Here is an 18,062-nt window from a genome sequence, read left to right as displayed (position 1 = left end):
ATTGCCTCAGGTGGTCAGTGGAGGCCCATCTCACAGGTGGAACTCAAGTGCCTTCAGTTGCTCTCAGGGGGACCAGGGATCAAGGCTGGAGGTTTTGGGGGCTGACAGTCTCCTCAGGGCCTCACTTCTCTCCTGCTCCCCCTCTAGGAGGCTGTGCAGGAGGTGTCTGCCAGACCATGAATTGAGCACCAGCTCTGGATAGTTCATGAGCACAGTGTGAGGTGTGCCGAGACCTGCCACCCAGCAAGCTCCTCCCCTCCCTAGCACTGAGGACTCCCAGAGAATATGGGGAGGAAAAAGATTCAGATTCAGCGAATCACCGATGAGCGGAACCGACAGGTGAGAAGTCCTGACAGGTCCCACAGAGTGGACAAGGGCAAAGAGCTGCTGCCTTCTGCCTCTACCCCCTTCCAGGTACTCCAGGAAGGCTCCCTGGAAGAGGAGGAACACTCAAAGCTGTTCTTAAAAAGGAAAGAGCTGAGTTGGGAGGTTCTCCAGCTCTTGGAATCCTGCATCCCAGGACTCCTAAGTTCATCTGCCACTACATCCAGATAGACTCGTGCCCCCACTCTGGAGCCATATGAAAAGTCAGGCCATGTCTGAGCATCCCTATATCCCCAGGGGAATTCTTCCCCTCTTCTCGCTCCAGAAAACCCTTCTCTCTCCCAATGATCTCGTCAAAGGCCCAGCATAGAGGAGTAGAGTTTGGCCCCTGGAAATTAGTTCCATGCAGTGTGTTGACTCTGGGCTGTGTCTTGCCTGAGTGTTAGTAAAGGGGTGCTATATTGTCCCTCTTGAGGCTAGAGAACTTGTCTGCAGGGCTTGTCATCCTGAGAATGGCAGTTTCCCCATGAGCAGGGACCGTGTGGCCAGCTGCCTTGTAGGTGGATAGTCCCTGCAGACCTTGACTGTCCTGGGCCTGACCACCCTGCCGTCCTTACAGGTGACGTTCACCAAGCGGAAGTTTGGGTTGATGAAGAAAGCATACGAGCTGAGCGTGCTGTGTGACTGTGAGATTGCGCTCATCATCTTCAACCACTCCAACAAGCTCTTCCAGTATGCCAGCACTGACATGGACAAGGTGCTGCTCAAGTACACCGAGTACAACGAGCCGCACGAGAGCCGTACCAATGCCGACATCATTGAGGTGGGTCCCGTCCACACGTGTGGCCTCGCCCATGCATGCATGCCCACACTCCTTCCCTCTGAGTGCTCCCTCTGTGCACACACCCATACAACCCAAGGAGGAGGAAGGAGCGGGCCAGAGCCACTCTTGTTGTCTTGTTCTCTCTGAAAGTGTGTCTTCTGTCTAGCAGGTGCTCTGTCTTCTGTCTCCCTTTCCCTTTTTCTGTTTCCCCTCTCCCTCTCTTGGTCTGTTCCCTCTTTTTTACCTCCCTCTTTGTTTCTGTCTCACCTCTCCTGTTGGATCTCTGTCCCTTTCTGGGTCCCAGAGTGGCTCCATATGCTGTTTCAAAGAGAGTTGACATTGTGAACTGCTAAAGGACATGAGCTTTGGAATTCAGCTCTAGCCTTGGCTGGCCACGTGGCCTTGGGCAGGTGGCTTGGGCTCTCTGGTCATAATATTTCCTACATGAACTGGGCCCATGCCTGCTTTAAAGGACACCGCGTGAATAGAATGAGATGACCAGCGCTTGCCCTTGGTCCAAGAGGTGTGCACCTTGAGCTACCCAACCTGTGCCACAGACAGGGTGCCCAGGGAGCCACAGGCTGCACCAGAGGTTTGGAGAGGTTTCTGTTCAGAAAAAAACAGAATCACCCTAGCTAGAATATACAATTTAACATTGTTTTTTGAAGACAAAGCTAGCATTGGAGAGGGCATGTTGGGGGTCAGTTGCAGACCTACCATGTACCCCCCACTTTGTTCAGGTCAGTGTGGTAGGTGGCTAGGAGAAACTCTGACCTCTGACAGGGAAGATATGGGATATAGGAGCTCAATAACAGCTAGTTCCCTCTTTGCTTCCAGTCACTCTGTCTCTGCCTTTCTCTTGCCATTCTTCCTAGCAGAGTTCAGGGATTGGATGGGCCAAGCCACCCCAACAATGTTACCCCTGAATGACATGCAGAGCCCTTGGTGGGTGGGAGGAACAGGACTGGGAGATGCTGGGTCAAACCCCCCCACCCTTCCAGGAATCCTGGGGAATGGGTGGGGATGGGTCTTGGTGGGGCTGGGAGGACCCTCGGCCTGCTGTGCGGTTACAGACCCTGAGGAAGAAGGGCTTCAACGGCTGCGATAGCCCCGAGCCTGACGGGGAGGACTCATTGGAGCAGAGCCCCCTGCTGGAGGACAAGTACCGGCGCGCCAGCGAGGAGCTGGACGGGCTCTTCCGGCGCTACGGGGTGAGCCCTACTCACAATTTCTCTGTCGGCCCCCTCCGGCCCCTCCCCCCAGGCGCTGCACAAGAAGCACAGGGAATGTGAGAGCCCCGAGGTGGACGAGGTGTTTGCCCTGACCCCCCAGACGGAGGAGAAATATAAAAAGATAGACGAGGAGTTTGATAAAATGATGCAGAGTTATAGACTGGCCGTGAGTAGTCGCATGGAGGAGAGCCTCCCTGTGGTGCATGGTGTGGCTTGGCGCCCGGCCTGCGGCTGCCTCGGATGGCTGCTGTGCTCTGAGCCATGCTGGGGCTGTAGTGACCACTGAAGAACCCCCTGCCTCGGCCATGATGAACCTGCCACCCTCTGGGGGATGGAGGGACATGTGGGCTGAAGGGGCCTGTTGCTGGCACCCCACCCCCGCCCCCATGAGAAGTGTGTGGAGAAGACAGGAGTATAGAGAACATGCTCTTTTCCAACTTCATTTTTGGGACCCCCATCACCCCATTTGGGCCTGTTATGATGGCCCAGCTTCTGGCACTCATACTGTTGAGGGGAAGGCAGTGAGGTGGGACGCAGGCCTTTCCCTGCTGTGTGTGACTTGAGGTCTGTCCTCAGGGTTCTAACCCGCTCCCCGTGTGTCCTGCCTGGCTGAGGACTAACCCACCTCCACTAGGGAGTGTCTCTGGACCTGTGTGCAGCGAGGCCGTAGCTGGATCCCCACTGGTGTTCCTCCTTGGTGGGAGTGACAGGCAGGACTCCAGGAGGGCCCAGGGCAGAGAGCTGGAGCTGCCAGCCCCAGAATGGGCAGCCCGGACACTCAAAGAGACCTTTGCCTTCCCTCTGAGGCATTGTGGGTCTAGGGTAGGGGTTGGCCCAGACTAACGTGCCCCCTCCATCTTTCTGTCCAGTCAGCAGTCCCGGCCCCCAACTTTGCCATGCCTGTCACGGTGCCCGTGTCCAACCAGAGCTCCCTGCAGTTCAGCAACCCCAGCAGCTCCCTGGTCACCCCTTCCCTGGTGACGTCATCCCTGACGGACCCACGGCTCCTGTCCCCTCAGCAGCCAGCACTACAGAGGAACAGTGTGTCTCCCGGCCTGCCCCAGCGGCCAGCCAGCGCGGGTGAGGGGGCTGGTGAGGGTGCAGGTGAGGTGGAGAGATGGAAGGGTGCTGGGGTCTTGGGGAGTTTTGCCCTTCACCCACATATGCAGCATTGCCCTCCCCCTAGTTGTGTGGTGCTTCCTCCTGGGGTCTCTTCTTATTCAGTCCCACATACTCTGGGGGGAGGAGGGCTGACAGCTCATGATGATTCTGCTTTTCCTGCAGGGGCCATGCTGGGAGGAGACCTCACCAGTGCTAACGGAGCCTGCCCAAGTCCTGTTGGTGAGTGTTGTTGCCCTTCCACCTGGGGGGAAGGGGGCGGGCAGCCCACCCTGGAACCTCAGGGACCCAGGACCCAGAAGGACCTAGATTAGGGCCAAAGCCTCAGACCCCTGGAGCTCATTATTGTGGCAGTGATTGATATGGATGAACAGTGGAGAATCAGGCTTGGAGGATTCGGGGAAACAGAATTTCTAGTTGGAAGAGAGGATCTGAGAGCTTCTAACAAGGGGTGCCCGGCTGAGATTGGAGTAGGAGGTGAGGGTGTATAGTGCTGCATGTAGTATGATAAGCACAGGTCACACATGCGTGCATCTGGTCTCTGCTCTGACAGAATCCTTCAGACACCACACATGCTCTGAGAAGCACACCCATGCAAGTCACAGAAGAAGGGTAGCTACCATTGTTCCCCACCCAGGCAGCTCGCAGCCCCTTCTGCCCTATGCTGTTGTCCAGTTGGGTGACTGACTGCGAATGTCATTATTGACGTCACCCTGACATTCCTGCCATTCTCAGAGTGATCCAGCAGTTGGGATGGAGGCAGCCACACACAGGACAGCCATGTGCTCTTAGGGGACAGAGCAAGGTGGCATTGCTGACTGTGGCTGTCCCCACATCCTCAGCCTTTGGAATCCACTGGGTAGCCTGAGGTGCCATTGAGTCATGAGGCACTAGTTGTGTGCAAGGAGCAGGAACCTGTGAGAATGGGTGAATCCGCTCCCGTTTGCACTCCATCGAGAGCCCAAAGCAACATTTGCAGGCCTTGTGGGAACAGTGATGCATCGAGACCCAGGTTTGCAGTGCGAGGAAGGCAAGTTAGAGCCCCAGCATGGTCTCCAGCCAGCTGTGTAACCCTGTACAGGTCACTACACCTGTCCCAGGCAGGCTCACCCAGGGCTACTGGGCCAGGTTAATGTGAGGATTAAATGAGATAGCACAGGGGCAAGAGGCCTGTGGGGCAAGTGTGGGATGTGGCTGCCTGTTCATTGTTACTTGTCTGCTTGTGGTGGGTGGCTGTTTGAGCTCACCATGCCCTGCAGACCACCACCTCCCCAGCTGGTGGCCAACAGAGCACTCCCAGGGGCCAGGGAGCTGGTACCTCTGGAAGGCTAATTCCAGGCTGCTGTCCCTTCCCCACATGGGCCTCATGGGTCCTGTCCCAGGCAGACACTGGGAACTGAGATTACTGTACCTGCTACCCATGGATGCTAGAGAAGAGAAAACAGTCATACAGAGAAGCATGGCTATAGAAGGACCTCATGGCTGTCGTTGGGCCAGAGGCCGTGTATGCTTTCTGGTTCTTGCCACTGGCCTCAAAGCATCCCATCATGGATACGTTGGAGGCAGGGAGACAAAGCCAGCAATTTGGGAGTGAGGGGTCTGCTCCATTTCAAGACAGGAAAGCTTTAAGAATAACAGTGCAGGGCCCGGTGCCATGGCCTAGCGGCTAAAGTCCTCACCTTGAATGCGCCAGGATCCCATATGGGCGCCGGTTCTAATCCCGGCAGCTCCACTTCCCATCCAGCTCTCTGCTTGTGGCCTGGGAAAGCAGGAGAGGACAGCCCAATGCATTGGGACCCTGCACCCACGTGGGAGACCCGGAAGAGGTTCTAGGTTCCCGGCTTCGGATTGGCGCAGCACCGGCCCATTGCGGCTCACTTGGGGAGTGAATCATCGGATGGAAGATCTTCCTCTCTGTCTCTCCTCCTCTGTGTATAGCTGGCTGTAATAAAATAAATAAATCTTTAAAAAAAAGAAGAATAACAGTGCAGTGCCCACTTCCAGCCTGGCCATAGGTTCAAGAGGTCCCAAGTGACCCAGTGGACAAGTGGAAAGTGGGCGACTCTAAGGACTAAGCCCATGTTCTCCTTCCCTTTGTCTCCTCAATTGTCCAGGGAACGGCTATGTCAGTGCTCGGGCATCCCCTGGTCTCCTCCCCGTGGCCAACGGCAACAGCCTCAACAAAGTCATCCCTGCCAAGTCTCCACCCCCACCCACCCACAGCACCCAGCTCGGAGCCCCCAGCCGCAAGCCCGACCTGCGGGTCATCACCTCCCAGGGAGGGAAGGGGTTAATGCATCACTTGGTGAGTCGTGGTGTGTACCAGGGACTAGGAGAGTAGGGAGGGGGTATGGGCAGACCTGTGGTGGGAGAGGCAGAGGTTAGCTAGCAGGTGGGACTAGCTTAGGGAACACAGGGATGAGGCTTTGCACAGGCTCCTTCCCTGAGGTTGGAACACAAAAATAGCAGCAGCCAAAGGACAGGAGATGGGTGGAGGGCAGCATCTGATGCAGAGGAATAGGCTCTGTCATGGCAGCTGGAAGTCTGGGGAAGAAAGTGGAGGATTTTCTGGAGGTGGAGCCTGGGCTGCAACCTGATAGAAAAGTCGGTTAGGAAGACGCTCTTTGTCCATCGCAGGGAGCGCCATCCTGTTCCTAGGCCAGAAGGTGGCTGGGAGTGGGGTGGGAAGGGCTGGGGTGGGCAGAGGCTGGTGGCTGAGGCCTGCCTTTGGTTTTGTTTCTGCTCTCAAGACTGAGGACCATTTAGACATGGTAAGTGAGGCCGTGAGTGAGATGTCTGCCTCTGGCTCTGCCAGCTGCTCTGCAGCCCCCAGCATGACGGATGCGTGTGCCCTGTGCTCTGGCCTGTGTGTGTAGTGGGTATGGTTTGGTTGTTTGCCTTTGCCGAGTAGGATGCAGAGGTGAATGGGGCAGGGACAAGGGGTAAACTTGCATGTATGTGTGTGTAGTGGTGTGGGGGGGGGAAGAGTTGCTTTATGTGATATTGCTTTCATTCACACAGCCCTTTCTGTGAGTATGCATGTGTGCAAGTGGGAGGGGACCAGCCGCAGGCCTCAGAGGAAGCAGAACTTATGAGCCCACTGACCCTGCTCAGGCCCGCTCGGCGTTCTTGGAAGCCAGGACAGGAACCTCTTTTAGAAGAGTGGTGCCAGCTGGACAGTGAAGTTGGTTTTCTAAGGGAAGCCAAGGCGCAAACCAAGTTGGCCTTCTCCATGGGGACTTTGCTGCTTTCCTGTCTGATTGCGCTCTCCCCTAGCCTCAGCCAGTCTTGGGGACCCTCAGAGGCATCCACAGCCCCCAGCTCACTCTGGCACACCCAACCTCAGCCTGGAATGGGGCATGGGTTCCTCCCTCCCCAGCTTCCTGACGGGAGGCCAGAAAAGGCTGGAAAAGGCCCGCAGGCTTTGGCGGCCAACACAGCGGCAGTTTCGCCCCAGTGTGGAGCTGGAATAAACAAGTGACTCAGCGGCAGATGGAGCTGACAGCCCCACACACGTGTGTGCATACACGCAGGCACACGCCACGCCAGGCCCCGCATTCCCCTCACAGACGCTAGCATGCTTCTGCCGGGTGTGTCCCGCAGTGCCGTGGCTGGTTGTGGTGGGGTCTCTCCTTTCTCTCCTCTGCCCCAGGAGACTGCAGCCAGGCCTTCCTCTTTGCACATGTGGTAATGTGAGTCAATCTGTGTGTGCACCGTTCTCTCCATGAATGCACCACCCTACATGTTTGTGTGTGTGTCTCTGTGTGTCTCCAGCGGCCTCTTTTCTAAGGCAACCTTGCCTTGGCCTTGGGATTGCATATGCCAGTTTGACCTTGGGGTGGAGGGCCAGCATAAGCAGTGCACCTGCCCGCCACCTCCTGACAAACAGTTTTCTCCCACAGAACAATGCCCAGCGCCTTGGGGTCTCCCAGTCTACCCATTCACTCACCACCCCAGTGGTTTCTGTGGCAACACCGAGTTTACTCAGCCAAGGCCTCCCTTTCTCTTCCATGCCCACCGCCTACAACACAGGTAAGTGGTTGCTCTATATATGTGTGTGCACTTGAGCTTGGGGCAGGAGAGTGACCAGAGATGGTGTCCCTTCTGGAGGACCCTGTTGAAGAAGGCTGTTAATTTGGGGGTGCCCCACCTCAGTATGACTGTCAGATTAAATAAATAAAAGCATTGAATGCCCAGTTAAATTCAGATTTTAGATAAAACAATTATTTATTTAAGATTTATTTATTTATATTTGAAAGGCATAATTGCAGAGAGAGAAGGAAAAACAGAGAGGCCCTCCATCTGGTCACTCTCCAAATGGCTGCAGCGGCCGGAGCTAGGTCAGTGTGAGGTCAGGCCAGGAGTTTCATCCGGTCTTCCACACAAGTGCAAGTCCCAGGGACTTAAGCTACCCTCCACTGCGTCCCAGGCCATTAGCAGGAATCTGAATTGGAAGTGAAGCAGCCAAGACTGCAATCAGCATGCATGTGGCTTTACCCACTATGCAATAATGCCAAGCCCCAAACAATTTGATTTATCACAAAGGCATTCTTCTGATAAAGGGTGTCCTAAACACACTTATGCTAACACACTATACTTTGTTTCATCTGAAATTCAGATTTACCTGGGCATCCTGTCTTTCCTGATGTCGGCCCTAGTCGGGGAGCAGGCCCTGCTCTTTGCAGGCCTCATGTCTGAGGGGGTAGACAGGGAGGCTCACCACGCACTAGACTGGGGTGGGGACTAGGAAGGGGACAGAGTCAGCTCAGAAGAACCTCCTGGAGGGTGGAGAGGTCAGTTGCGAACCAGAATCTGGGTCAGGGGGCTCTAGTTCCAGATAGAGGACTAACAAAGGGGTCTGGCGCGGGCTTGGCAGTCAAGCTAGGAGTGCTAGAGAAAGGAGGATGCTGAGTCACTCATGGACCCAGGAAGAGCCTCCAGGCAGAAGAACTCAGACAAGACTGCAAGTGCCCTGCTGTCCTGTGTCCCCCCAGGGCTGTCCTGGCCTGTGTCGCCCACTCATTGCATATGGGAACAGTCTGTGTTGCTCTGGCCATCCTTCTGCACTCCAGCTTGCTGGGAGACGGCTTGTCCCCTGTCTCTGGCCCTGTGTGACCTGGGAGCTGGACTGTTGCCAACTGTAAAGACCACTGCCTGCCCCCAGGCATTCACGTGTCCACGGCATGTGAATGGCTTGTGTTAAGGTTTCACCTGTGAGGAGCACAGAATAAACCAGAAACAAAACCCCCGAGCGTCCCCAGAGCCTCGTTTGCCCCCATGGGACACAGCCCCTGGGCAGGTTCCTGTAACACAGTGGCCTGTGGCAGCTTGAGTGCCAGAGGACCACTTGTGTGGTAGGACCAGATCGTGGCATTTATATAGATTTTATGGCCCAGGTTGCTGCAAGTCCTGTGGAGTGTGTACCCAAGCGTGGCCCCACCACGGGTGTGACGTCCTTGTGGCCCAGGAAGGACTGCCTCAGAAACTGCATCTGGGAGTTGGTTGTGTTCTGTCAGAGTAGTGGGGGTGAAGAGCAGGAGATCTCGGAGGATCTTCTGGAGGAGGGTGCTGGGGCGAGGCTATACTTTTCTGGAACAGTGATCTGCTAGAGTGCCCCACAGTGGTAGTTTCCTGAAGGAGGGAAATTAGTTGGTGTCAGTGAACTGGGCATTCAGCAAGGCCAAACTTGGAGGCTTTGCTCTGCAAGAGCGGTTTCTGCCCCTGCACCTCACCATCCACTGGGGTGTGAAGCCCCATGGGGAGGTTGGCGGAGGGGAGGTGGTTCTCACATCCTCCCAGGCACCAGTTCCTCCTGTTGCCTGAGTTGCTGAGGGACCTCAGCTTAGATAGCAGGTGTTTGCAGGTGACTCTGGGTGCATAAACAAAACATCAGCGAGCACACACACACACACACATTGCTGTTTGGTTGGTCACTGTTTACAGTCTCTGGCCCTGGTTCAAGTTCCGGCTGGGGTTGATCAGCTGTGGGAATGTCTCAGCTGAGTGATAGGCCTGGCTGCTTGTGGACACATTGGCTGAGGTCTGCCTGTGGTTGCTGTGCGAGTCCCACTCAGGGGTCTGCTGAGGGGCCTAGGAGCAGAGAATAGGAGGAAGGACTGAGAGTGGAACTTTGTCCATTCATTCCCTGAGAGACCTTGGGAAGCCAATACAAGGTTCTGAGCTTACTTGGTTGGTTGTGAAATCGGTACTAAGAACAGTAGGTTCTGGGGCCCATTCAGTTCCATTCTTGAAGCATAAGCTGAAGCATCTTGGGGCTCCTGGCCAACATGACAAGCTTGGGGTCTGGTTTGAGCTGTGCAACTGGCTGTCTCCCCAGCCTGGGGCACACCCCTGAGACCTGGCCTGCAGAGTGGTAACCTGAACCAGCCAGGCTCAGCCCAGCACTGTCCTGCATGCTCTTGCAGACGTTTGCACCCAAGGGAGGATTACTGCCTCCATTTTACAGGCAGAGAGTAAGCACTTGCCCAAGGTCACAGGGCCTCTAAGTAGAGGGAGCCAGGAAGTTTGACCTGGTCGGTCACTGTAATCTTCCTGCTCTGTAATACCAGCTTCCTTCCACACAAACAGAGAGCTGCAGCAAATGATCCCCCTCCAGGGCACAGCATCTCAGCAGCGTCTTCTGGGTTGCCTGAGGGACACCTCCCACCAAGCCTGCCCTCCTGTGCAGTGTGAGGCGTCACACGATGCCCTTTGAGCTGTGAGGCGTCCCATGAGTCTGTTTCTCTGTGATGGCACAGACATAGTCTTTTCTTCCTTGAGCTGAACTTTCTAGAAACATGAGCACCAGGCAGGTCTGTCAGGACATTGGCCCGTGTGCTCCCAGTGTGGAACCCCTTGTGTAAGACTGGGTGGCAGACATGGGCTACTACCTGTTTTATGTGTTGATGGTCTGTAGGCAGCCTAGGGACTATGCCCCAGACAATGTGGCTCTGAGCAGTTTGCTCCTGAGGCACTGTGGGCCTGGCATTTACCACGGCTCCTCATCACTTCAGAAAGGCAACTGGAGACTTAGCAGGTGGAGAGATGACGGATATGTGTTAGACCTTCATGGCTGACCTCTTTTACTCTTTCTTTCTACCCCTTTAAAAAAAATTGTCACCATAAAAGTGATAGCTATGTGTGACTTTTTCTTTTAAAAATTCAACACTTCAAATTCACCTCTGTCTTCATTCCATTGAGGAAAAAAACAACCTTTTACCTCTGTGTCTTCACCAAGTCAGGCAGTGTACTTGAATTCCTCGTACCCAAACACTGCCCTACCCTCAGATTGGGGATGTTCATCCTCCATTTCTCCTCGCAGACTACCAGTTGACCAGTGCAGAGCTCTCCTCCTTACCAGCCTTCAGTTCGCCTGGGGGGCTATCGCTAGGTAATGTCACGGCCTGGCAGCAGCCCCAGCCACCACAACCACAGCAGCCACCACAGCCGCAGCCACAGCCTCCACAGCCACCGCAGCCACAGCCGCCTCAGCAGCCGCCACAGCCACCTCAGCAGCAGTCCCACCTGGTCCCTGTGTCGCTCAGCAACCTCATGTGAGTGCTTGTGCAGCACGTGGGTGTCAGGGATGGAAGCGCGGTGGTCCCCTGGAGAGCTTGGGTGTCCTTGAGGGTGGTCTGTGCTCAGCAGCCACCCAGGGTCGGGGCCCTGGACCACAGAAGGTGACCTGAGCTAGGAGCGAACTGACATTCCTGTTTCTTTTCCCTCCCTTTCCTTTGACCCTACACCCCCCACCTGCTGGCTTCTGGTCCCCCATGTTCCTTTCCTCCATATTCTCACTGCCTGCTCTCTCACCCTCCATTATGTGGCCTCCCACCCTACCGCCCACCTTCAGCCCGGGCAGCCCCCTGCCCCATGTGGGTGCAGCCCTCACGGTCACCACCCACCCCCACATCAGCATCAAGTCGGAACCCGTTTCCCCCAGCCGGGAGCGCAGCCCTGCGCCACCCCCTCCAGCCGTGTTCCCCACTGCTGCCCGCTCGGAGCCCGACGACGGCCTCAGCAGCCCGGCCGGGGGAGCCTACGAGACGGGGGACCGGGATGATGGCCGGGGGGACTTCGGGCCCACCCTGGGCCTACTGCGCCCAGCCCCAGAGCCCGAAGCCGAGGGCTCAGCTGTGAAGAGGATGCGGCTCGATACCTGGGTACTGTAGCGATGCCCCTCCCGCCCGCCAGTGTCTGCTGCACCCAGGGACTGTTGTTTTTCCTCACCAGTGCCCCCAGCCTGTTGAGTCACCCCCCTTTGAGGCTTATGGCCAGCTCTGCTCCCACCAGCCCCTCCTCCCAGCCAGCAGGAGTCCTCCTGCTCAGCGTCTCTCCCTTCGCAGCCAGCCCTGTGGGGAGAGGAGGGTGTGGGGGGTCCCTGTAGCCTGGGCCAGCCCCTCACGTCCCTTCTCCATCTCCTCTCTCCACAGACATTAAAGTGATGGTTCCCACTCCCCTCCTCTCAGCCTCCCCGATGAAGAGTTGACAATCTCACCGCCCACCCCTCCCCACCCTGGGCTCCTCCCGCTCGATCCCCACTTCCTTTCTTGTGCTCCGTGTCCTGTTGACGGTTACATTTGTGTATAATTATTATTATATTATTATTATTATTATATTTTTTTTTAATTTGGATTCTCGCTTTGGAGAGGGGATGCTATCATCCCCTCTTTATCTCCACCTCCCACCATTTTCACTGGCTGGGGGCTCTCTTTTTTTGCGGGAAGGGGGGACACTTTGCACGTTGTACACATATGCTGCAGGAAAGGGGTGGGGGCCCAGTAGGCTTCTGGGAAAGGACAGGTGCCGAGCCCTGCATGTGGGATCCTCCCACCCCATCCCCCAGATAGAGGGAAATAACCAAAAAATTACCAAACAACAACAACAACAATCCCACACAATAGATGGAAATCCCAAAGTTGACCTGATGAGCAGGATTGTGTTTCAAGGGGGAACGCGAGGCACAGGTTCTGAACAGAATCTCTGTTTCTGGGCTATTCCTCTGGCTCCAGGCATGGTGGGGCAGAGTGCCTGGGCCTGTGGGCACACACACAGGACATGCTCGCTGACCCTGGTGTGTGCCGCCTCTCCTTGGGGTGTAGGTACTGGCTGAGCTTTTCGGTGAGGACTGCTGCCTGCCTGGGAGTCCAAGGCTAGAGGGCAGAGTGGGCAAGGTTGCAGGTGGGGCCTGTCTAGAAGCACATTTGGAGAGAGAGAGAGCCATGAGGAGAGGGCTGGAAGTGGGGAAAGGGGGTTGTTGCAGAAGGGCTAGGCCAGGTATGAGCTGGACCCTCCCTCCCCCAGCTTTTCTCTTAAGATATTCAGTGCAATAGCTCCTCGGCCCTCACTGGACGCCAGTGGCCCAGTGAAGTTGGCCTCAACGTGCAGGGAGAATCAGGGAGAACTTGAGTGAGGGAGCTGGGGATGGCGTTGGAACAGGTCTTGTGGCATTGGAAGGCTGGAGCCCTTCCATGGGACAAGTGCAGGGAGGGGACTTGATGTGCCAGGGTGGACTTCAGTAGCCCCAGGTCCCTACAAATGGGGCCCATCCAAGGAAGGGGGGCCACCACCCTAGCTCCTCTGTTGCCCTCTCCTGGGCCCTTCCTACAAGTTCCTTCTGCTCCCGACCCCTGCTCTCGGCACCCTCACCCGCCCTCGGTCGTCTCGCTACCTCCTTGTCCCACCACCTCCAGGCTGCGTCCCACCTTTCCTCTTGGCTACTGTAATTGTAAATAGCAACGTTTGGAAAACGTTAGCGGTGTACCAGTCCAGGAAACTGTTGTTGTTGTTGTATTGATATGAAATGAGAATCTATTTTTGTCACAGTATATTGTAATAATAACGACTCAAATGGCCCGTACTGTCCAGAGAAGATCTGCTGTTGTTCTTGCTCCCCAACACCCCCACACACCAAGTCTGCTCGCCTCTGCTGCCTCCTCAGTAGGGGCAGGGGGCCACATCAGAGATCAAACTGGAGGGGGCAGGCCCCAAGGGGCCGGGCCTGGAGCAAAGGGACAGGCACACAGGAGTGGGGCCGGATTCCGCCATGCAAGCCCAGTGCTCTCCCTTAGGGTACAGCACTTCCTCGGGCATCCTCCCAGTTGGTGAGTAGAACAATAAGGCCTAGTGTGTGTGTTAGACGACCGTCCTCCATAACCTGGCCTTGCACAGTATTTTGACACTTGGCACAGGGAAGGAAGTGACGCAGATGGATGTGTGTGACCACGCTGGCCGGCCCTGAACAGATTCAGGGGGGCGTCTGGTATTTATGTGTCTGAGTGTCCTTTTGTATTTATGTCTGTGTGTGCGTGTGTGCTTTGGCAGGGCCGTCCCTCTGTGCGTCCTGAGCCCCACTGTGTGTGGCTGCTGTGTGTTTACAAAGGGACAGAGGCTGTCCCCACCCCCTGGCTCAGCCACCCTGGCTTGCTCCTTCCTGCTCCTTCACCCACCCCGCCCTCAGCTCAGATGCCATTGAGACTGCAGGCACGGGGGTTGGCAGTGGCCCTCTTCGCTTCACCCTACAGCCTACCTCTGTGGGGTTGGGGGGTAGTGGTGGGCTCCTCCAGGAGCCTTGACCTCCACACACAGGTGCCTGCTATCTGCCTCCCACCCTGGCACGGTGTGCCCTTTCCTAGAGGAATCCCTACTCTTCCACCCCAACCTCATCCTGCTTGCAGAGCCGAACTCCCAAGTCCTTGGTCCTCCCTGAGCTTTTCCTCACTCGTGGCAAACCGCCCCTCCCACCAATCTCCGCCACCACCACCTGCTCACCAAGCAAGGACCCAGCCCATCCAGCACCCAGGCCCACTCCTGCAAGGCTTGCCCAGGGAGTGGCAGGAACTGACGAGATTTGGTCAGGCCCCTGAGGAAGCCAGGGTGGAGTCTTGTGCACATATGTATCCGCAGGGCCTGGCACATAGTAGGCACACCAAAAAATCCTGAATGGTGAGAGTGGGTGAATAACAGGTTCTCAATAAGCATCGAACAGCTGGCCTTTGCTTCTCACGCTGTTCCCACCACGAGTTTGCTCACCTTTCCAGGCTGAGCTGGGCCATCTTTAAACATGGGGTGGGGCTGAGGCCCCTGCAGTTCATGGTGCAATATTTACCAGTTTTGCCCTCTGCCTCCTAAGGCAAACCTGGCTTTAGGTGACCATGTTGAGAATGTGTGTGTGTGTGTGTATGTGTGTCCGTCCTTTTCCGTCCCTTGAGGAGAGGGTAGTCTGTGAATGAATACATAACGTTTCTACAATTCAGTATCCCAAGGTTTCTAGGGTGGAGATGGGGGTTAGGGGGTTAGGGGCTCCTGGCAGGCCAGATGAACCCAGCCTTGACTGGGGACTTAATTTGTCCTTCCTCTCACAAGCCAAATTTGCCTCCACCCACTCCCTCGGAAGATCGGGGCATTTGCCAAAGTAACCACTGGAGTCGTCTAATGCCCCTCCCTCCCCAGGTTTCCCACAGCTTCAGGGACAGAGAGCAAGAGGATCTCCCCACCACCACCTCAGTGGAACACCCCACTTCCCCTTACCCAGCAGTGCACTCAGTGCAGGGAGACTGCCACGACCCCACCCAGCCCTCCCCACTTTGGACAGGAAGGAAGTGATGCACCTTCTCTTGCTGATTATTTATTTGTTTGGAGACAGACGCGATGTAAAAGTGTATCTAGAAATATCTATATCTATATATTTTTAACTGACTCTTTGGAATCCCCTGGGGTGGGCTGGGGTGACCATAGGCTTTTCACAGAGAGGAGGCGACAGGGAGCCTGGGAACTCCTTGTCCTCCACTCTCCTGCCTCTCCCCACGCCCTTCACAGTTGCTAGAAGGAATGGGATTTGTATGGGGTGGGGCAGGGGGAGGGGGCTGGAATGTTCCATGGGAGAATCTGGATTCTCTCCTCTTCCCCATGCAAGTCTTAGGAGGGCGGGGGTTGGGGGTGGGGGGAAGAGGGCAGGAGGGGTGGGACAGGCCACAGAGGTGGCCCACCCCCGACAATCACCCCCACTCCTAGGGCTCTTCCTGGGTCCTGGGGAGGGGCAAGTCCACGTGTGTGGCTGTTGATTTGTTTTCAATATTTCTTTTCGTGCTGTATGGTGATGCTTTCTTAGTATTCTACACAATTAAGAAAAGACAAAGTCCTCGAGATTCTTATGAGTTTTGTTTGAAAACTCTTTCACTATATTTGTTGTAAAGAGGTTTACTATTAAAAGAAAAAGAATACACGTTTCTGATACTTTGGCCTGGGCGTTGGTTTCTTCCATGCGGCTGGGCCCGGGGAGGAAGCAGTGGGACAGCCTTGCCAGCAGAGAAGCCTGCACCCCATGTATGCCTGCCTCTGGGGGAGTCCACCTCTGGCCCCAAGGTGGAATTTTCAGGTGAGTTTCTCTTCCTGGTAGCCTGTGAGGAGGAGGAGGAGGCAGCTGTCAGGACCAAGGAGGGGTTTATCCAGTTAAAGGCGCAGGTGGGATCCTGAAGCACGAGGGAAACTACCCTGGACCAGGTTGTGGCCAGTGTGCTGTTAGATGCCCAGATGTAGCACAACGGAGAGCCTTCCTGTGGCCAAGACTGGCCAGGGCTTTGTGCTGGTTGTCAATGGGCTGCCTCTCAGATACTATGTCTGGGTGCTCACAACACTCAACCCCTCTTGCGGGAGTCCCTGCCCTTGCCCTGCTCCCCAAGGGCCTTAACAGTGCCACGGAGCCTGCCCTTGTGCTCCTCACACTTTCTGAAGGGACCCCCCCTAGCACCCTGCTCCAGGTGGCCTACTCTGGCTCCTGGTGCCCCACTCAACTTGCACTGTGTGTGACAGGTATGACTCACCAAGGACAGGGTTTGGTCACCCCTCTGCACCTGGCCTACACTGGTTGCCACAGAAGCAAACATGGGGGTGTGGAGGGCCCATATGCAAGAGTGGAGATAGGTCTGGCTACACCAGGCCCAGAAATGGCCAAGGCCCCCATGTGGGTGAGGTGGGGCCAGCTGCACTTGTCCAGGCCAGTGCAGCATGTCCATATGTCTTGGCTTCCCTTTCTTAATCTGCCTGCTGAGGCAACCACCTTGTCCTGGTCCTGCCTCCCTCCTGAGGGCATCGGGTCTCCCCCTCATTTCTCCCTCAGCAAGCCCAAGGGGATGCCAAGCTGAACTGGAAGGGTCAAAGCAATGCTTCCACCAAGGCTCCTAATGGAAATGTCCGAGGTGTCCTCCAGTTAGCCCTGCCTGGTCCCCTCCCTCGGTGACTCATGGTCGCTGCGTGTGACCAATAAAAAAGAAGTGGTGGAGGATAACCTCCAGGGCCAAGTCATTTCTGTCTTCCTCATTTGCCCTGGGGAAAGGCAGGCACTCGTTATGGGATACCTCAGTAAAGCTAGAGACCCATGTGGCACAGAACTGCAGCCTCCTGCCAGCAGCCGGGTGAGCAAGTCACATCTGTCCTTATAATGCTGGTGCTTCCCCAACGTAGCTACAGGTGAATACCCCAGGGATCACGTTCCCTCCCGTGTACTCATGTCCACCGGGGCAAGAACCCTGCTGAAATCCTGACCACAACTCTCTTCCCCCCGCCCTGGTCTCTTCTGGACATCTCCCTGTAGGCATCACTGATGCTGTCACAGGTAGGAGTTGCTATTGCCCAGTTACTTGCTATTCTCATCCCCTGCCTGGACACAGCAGGCTGCATTACCCTGGCTTGTCAAGCAGGGTTGAACTACTTATGGCCAGGGGATTGTAGCGGGAGGTCATATGAGTGTCTCTTCTGGTCCCTTGCTCTCTGGGAGTTGTGGGACTTTGGAAACCTACTGAGGTAGAACACTGAAAGCTGTGGGGAGTGCCCTGCCACCTTAACAGTGGTGTCCACTGACAGTGAACTTATATGTAAAGAGGAACTAAGTATGTTGCCTCACACCATGGGACTTCAGGGCCATGTTTGCCATGTAACCTACTCTGGTGCAGCAGTCTGCTCACTCCCAGACAACCCTGAAGCCCTAGGTCTGTGGGTTGTCTGGGTATTCACTAAGGTCTCTGGACTTGGTGATGCTCAGAACTAATCTAACTTCTAGGTCTTCCTCTTACCAGCTGGGTGGCCTTGGGAAGTTCCCATCCCACCAGCCTATATATCTGGAAAATAGAGCCAATGGCTCCCCTGCTCTGTCCAACCTGGTCTAGCTTGGACAATCTGACACCTTGTGATTGTCTGCTGCATGTCACAGAAATTCTAGACGCCTTGGCCCACCTCCCCTTGGTGGGCCAGCATAGCCACCACAGCCCCCTTCCCAGGTGTGCTCCATGCTGCTGGAGCACCCTTGAACTCCAGCCACCCTTGAACTCCAGGTGGATCACAAAGCCCCCTGCATTCCTGGACAGTTTCTTGGATCTCCTATGCTGTCCTACTGCCAGACATGGGACACTTTTTCTCTGTGTGACATCCTATGTTAGGTGCCAGGGTTACAGGATAGAACAGGACAGCTGCTATCTCAAGCAACACACTCTTGCAGGAACAAATGAACCAATAGGTAACCTCTGAATTCCTGCTCAATGTCATATATGGAGGGTTGAGTGGGCTTTCTG

At 55.7% G+C, this 18,062-nt stretch overlaps 1 protein-coding gene across 5 annotated transcripts in view; it reads left to right on the top strand.

The window, feature by feature from the left end:
- MEF2D (myocyte enhancer factor 2D) overlaps window positions 1–15,732 on the top strand; it is a 32,078-nt gene extending 16,346 nt beyond the window's left edge. For 2 of the 5 annotated variants that reach the window (XM_058660435.1, XM_058660436.1), the window contains exons 2-12: window positions 148–339; window positions 944–1,147; window positions 2,221–2,358; window positions 3,249–3,459; window positions 3,664–3,720; window positions 5,613–5,803; window positions 6,249–6,269; window positions 7,401–7,530; window positions 10,820–11,051; window positions 11,351–11,660; window positions 11,931–15,732. In XM_058660435.1, the coding sequence (XP_058516418.1) occupies window positions 286–339; window positions 944–1,147; window positions 2,221–2,358; window positions 3,249–3,459; window positions 3,664–3,720; window positions 5,613–5,803; window positions 6,249–6,269; window positions 7,401–7,530; window positions 10,820–11,051; window positions 11,351–11,660; window positions 11,931–11,942 (1,560 nt within the window). In that variant the 5' untranslated portion in view covers window positions 148–285 and the 3' untranslated portion in view covers window positions 11,943–15,732. Of the gene's footprint in view, window positions 1–147; window positions 340–943; window positions 1,148–2,220; window positions 2,359–3,248; window positions 3,460–3,663; window positions 3,721–5,612; window positions 5,804–6,248; window positions 6,270–7,400; window positions 7,531–10,819; window positions 11,056–11,350; window positions 11,661–11,930 lie in introns of those variants that run through there. The other 3 variants (XM_058660438.1, XM_058660437.1, XM_058660439.1) reach the window with 3 other exon arrangements.
- Window positions 15,733–18,062: the final 2,330 nt, after the last annotated feature.

Source organism: Ochotona princeps, chromosome 2, assembly GCF_030435755.1.
Source record: "Ochotona princeps isolate mOchPri1 chromosome 2, mOchPri1.hap1, whole genome shotgun sequence".
In the NCBI taxonomy this organism is placed as follows: domain Eukaryota; kingdom Metazoa; phylum Chordata; class Mammalia; order Lagomorpha; family Ochotonidae; genus Ochotona; species Ochotona princeps.
This window is presented reverse-complemented; position numbering and strand designations above follow the sequence as displayed.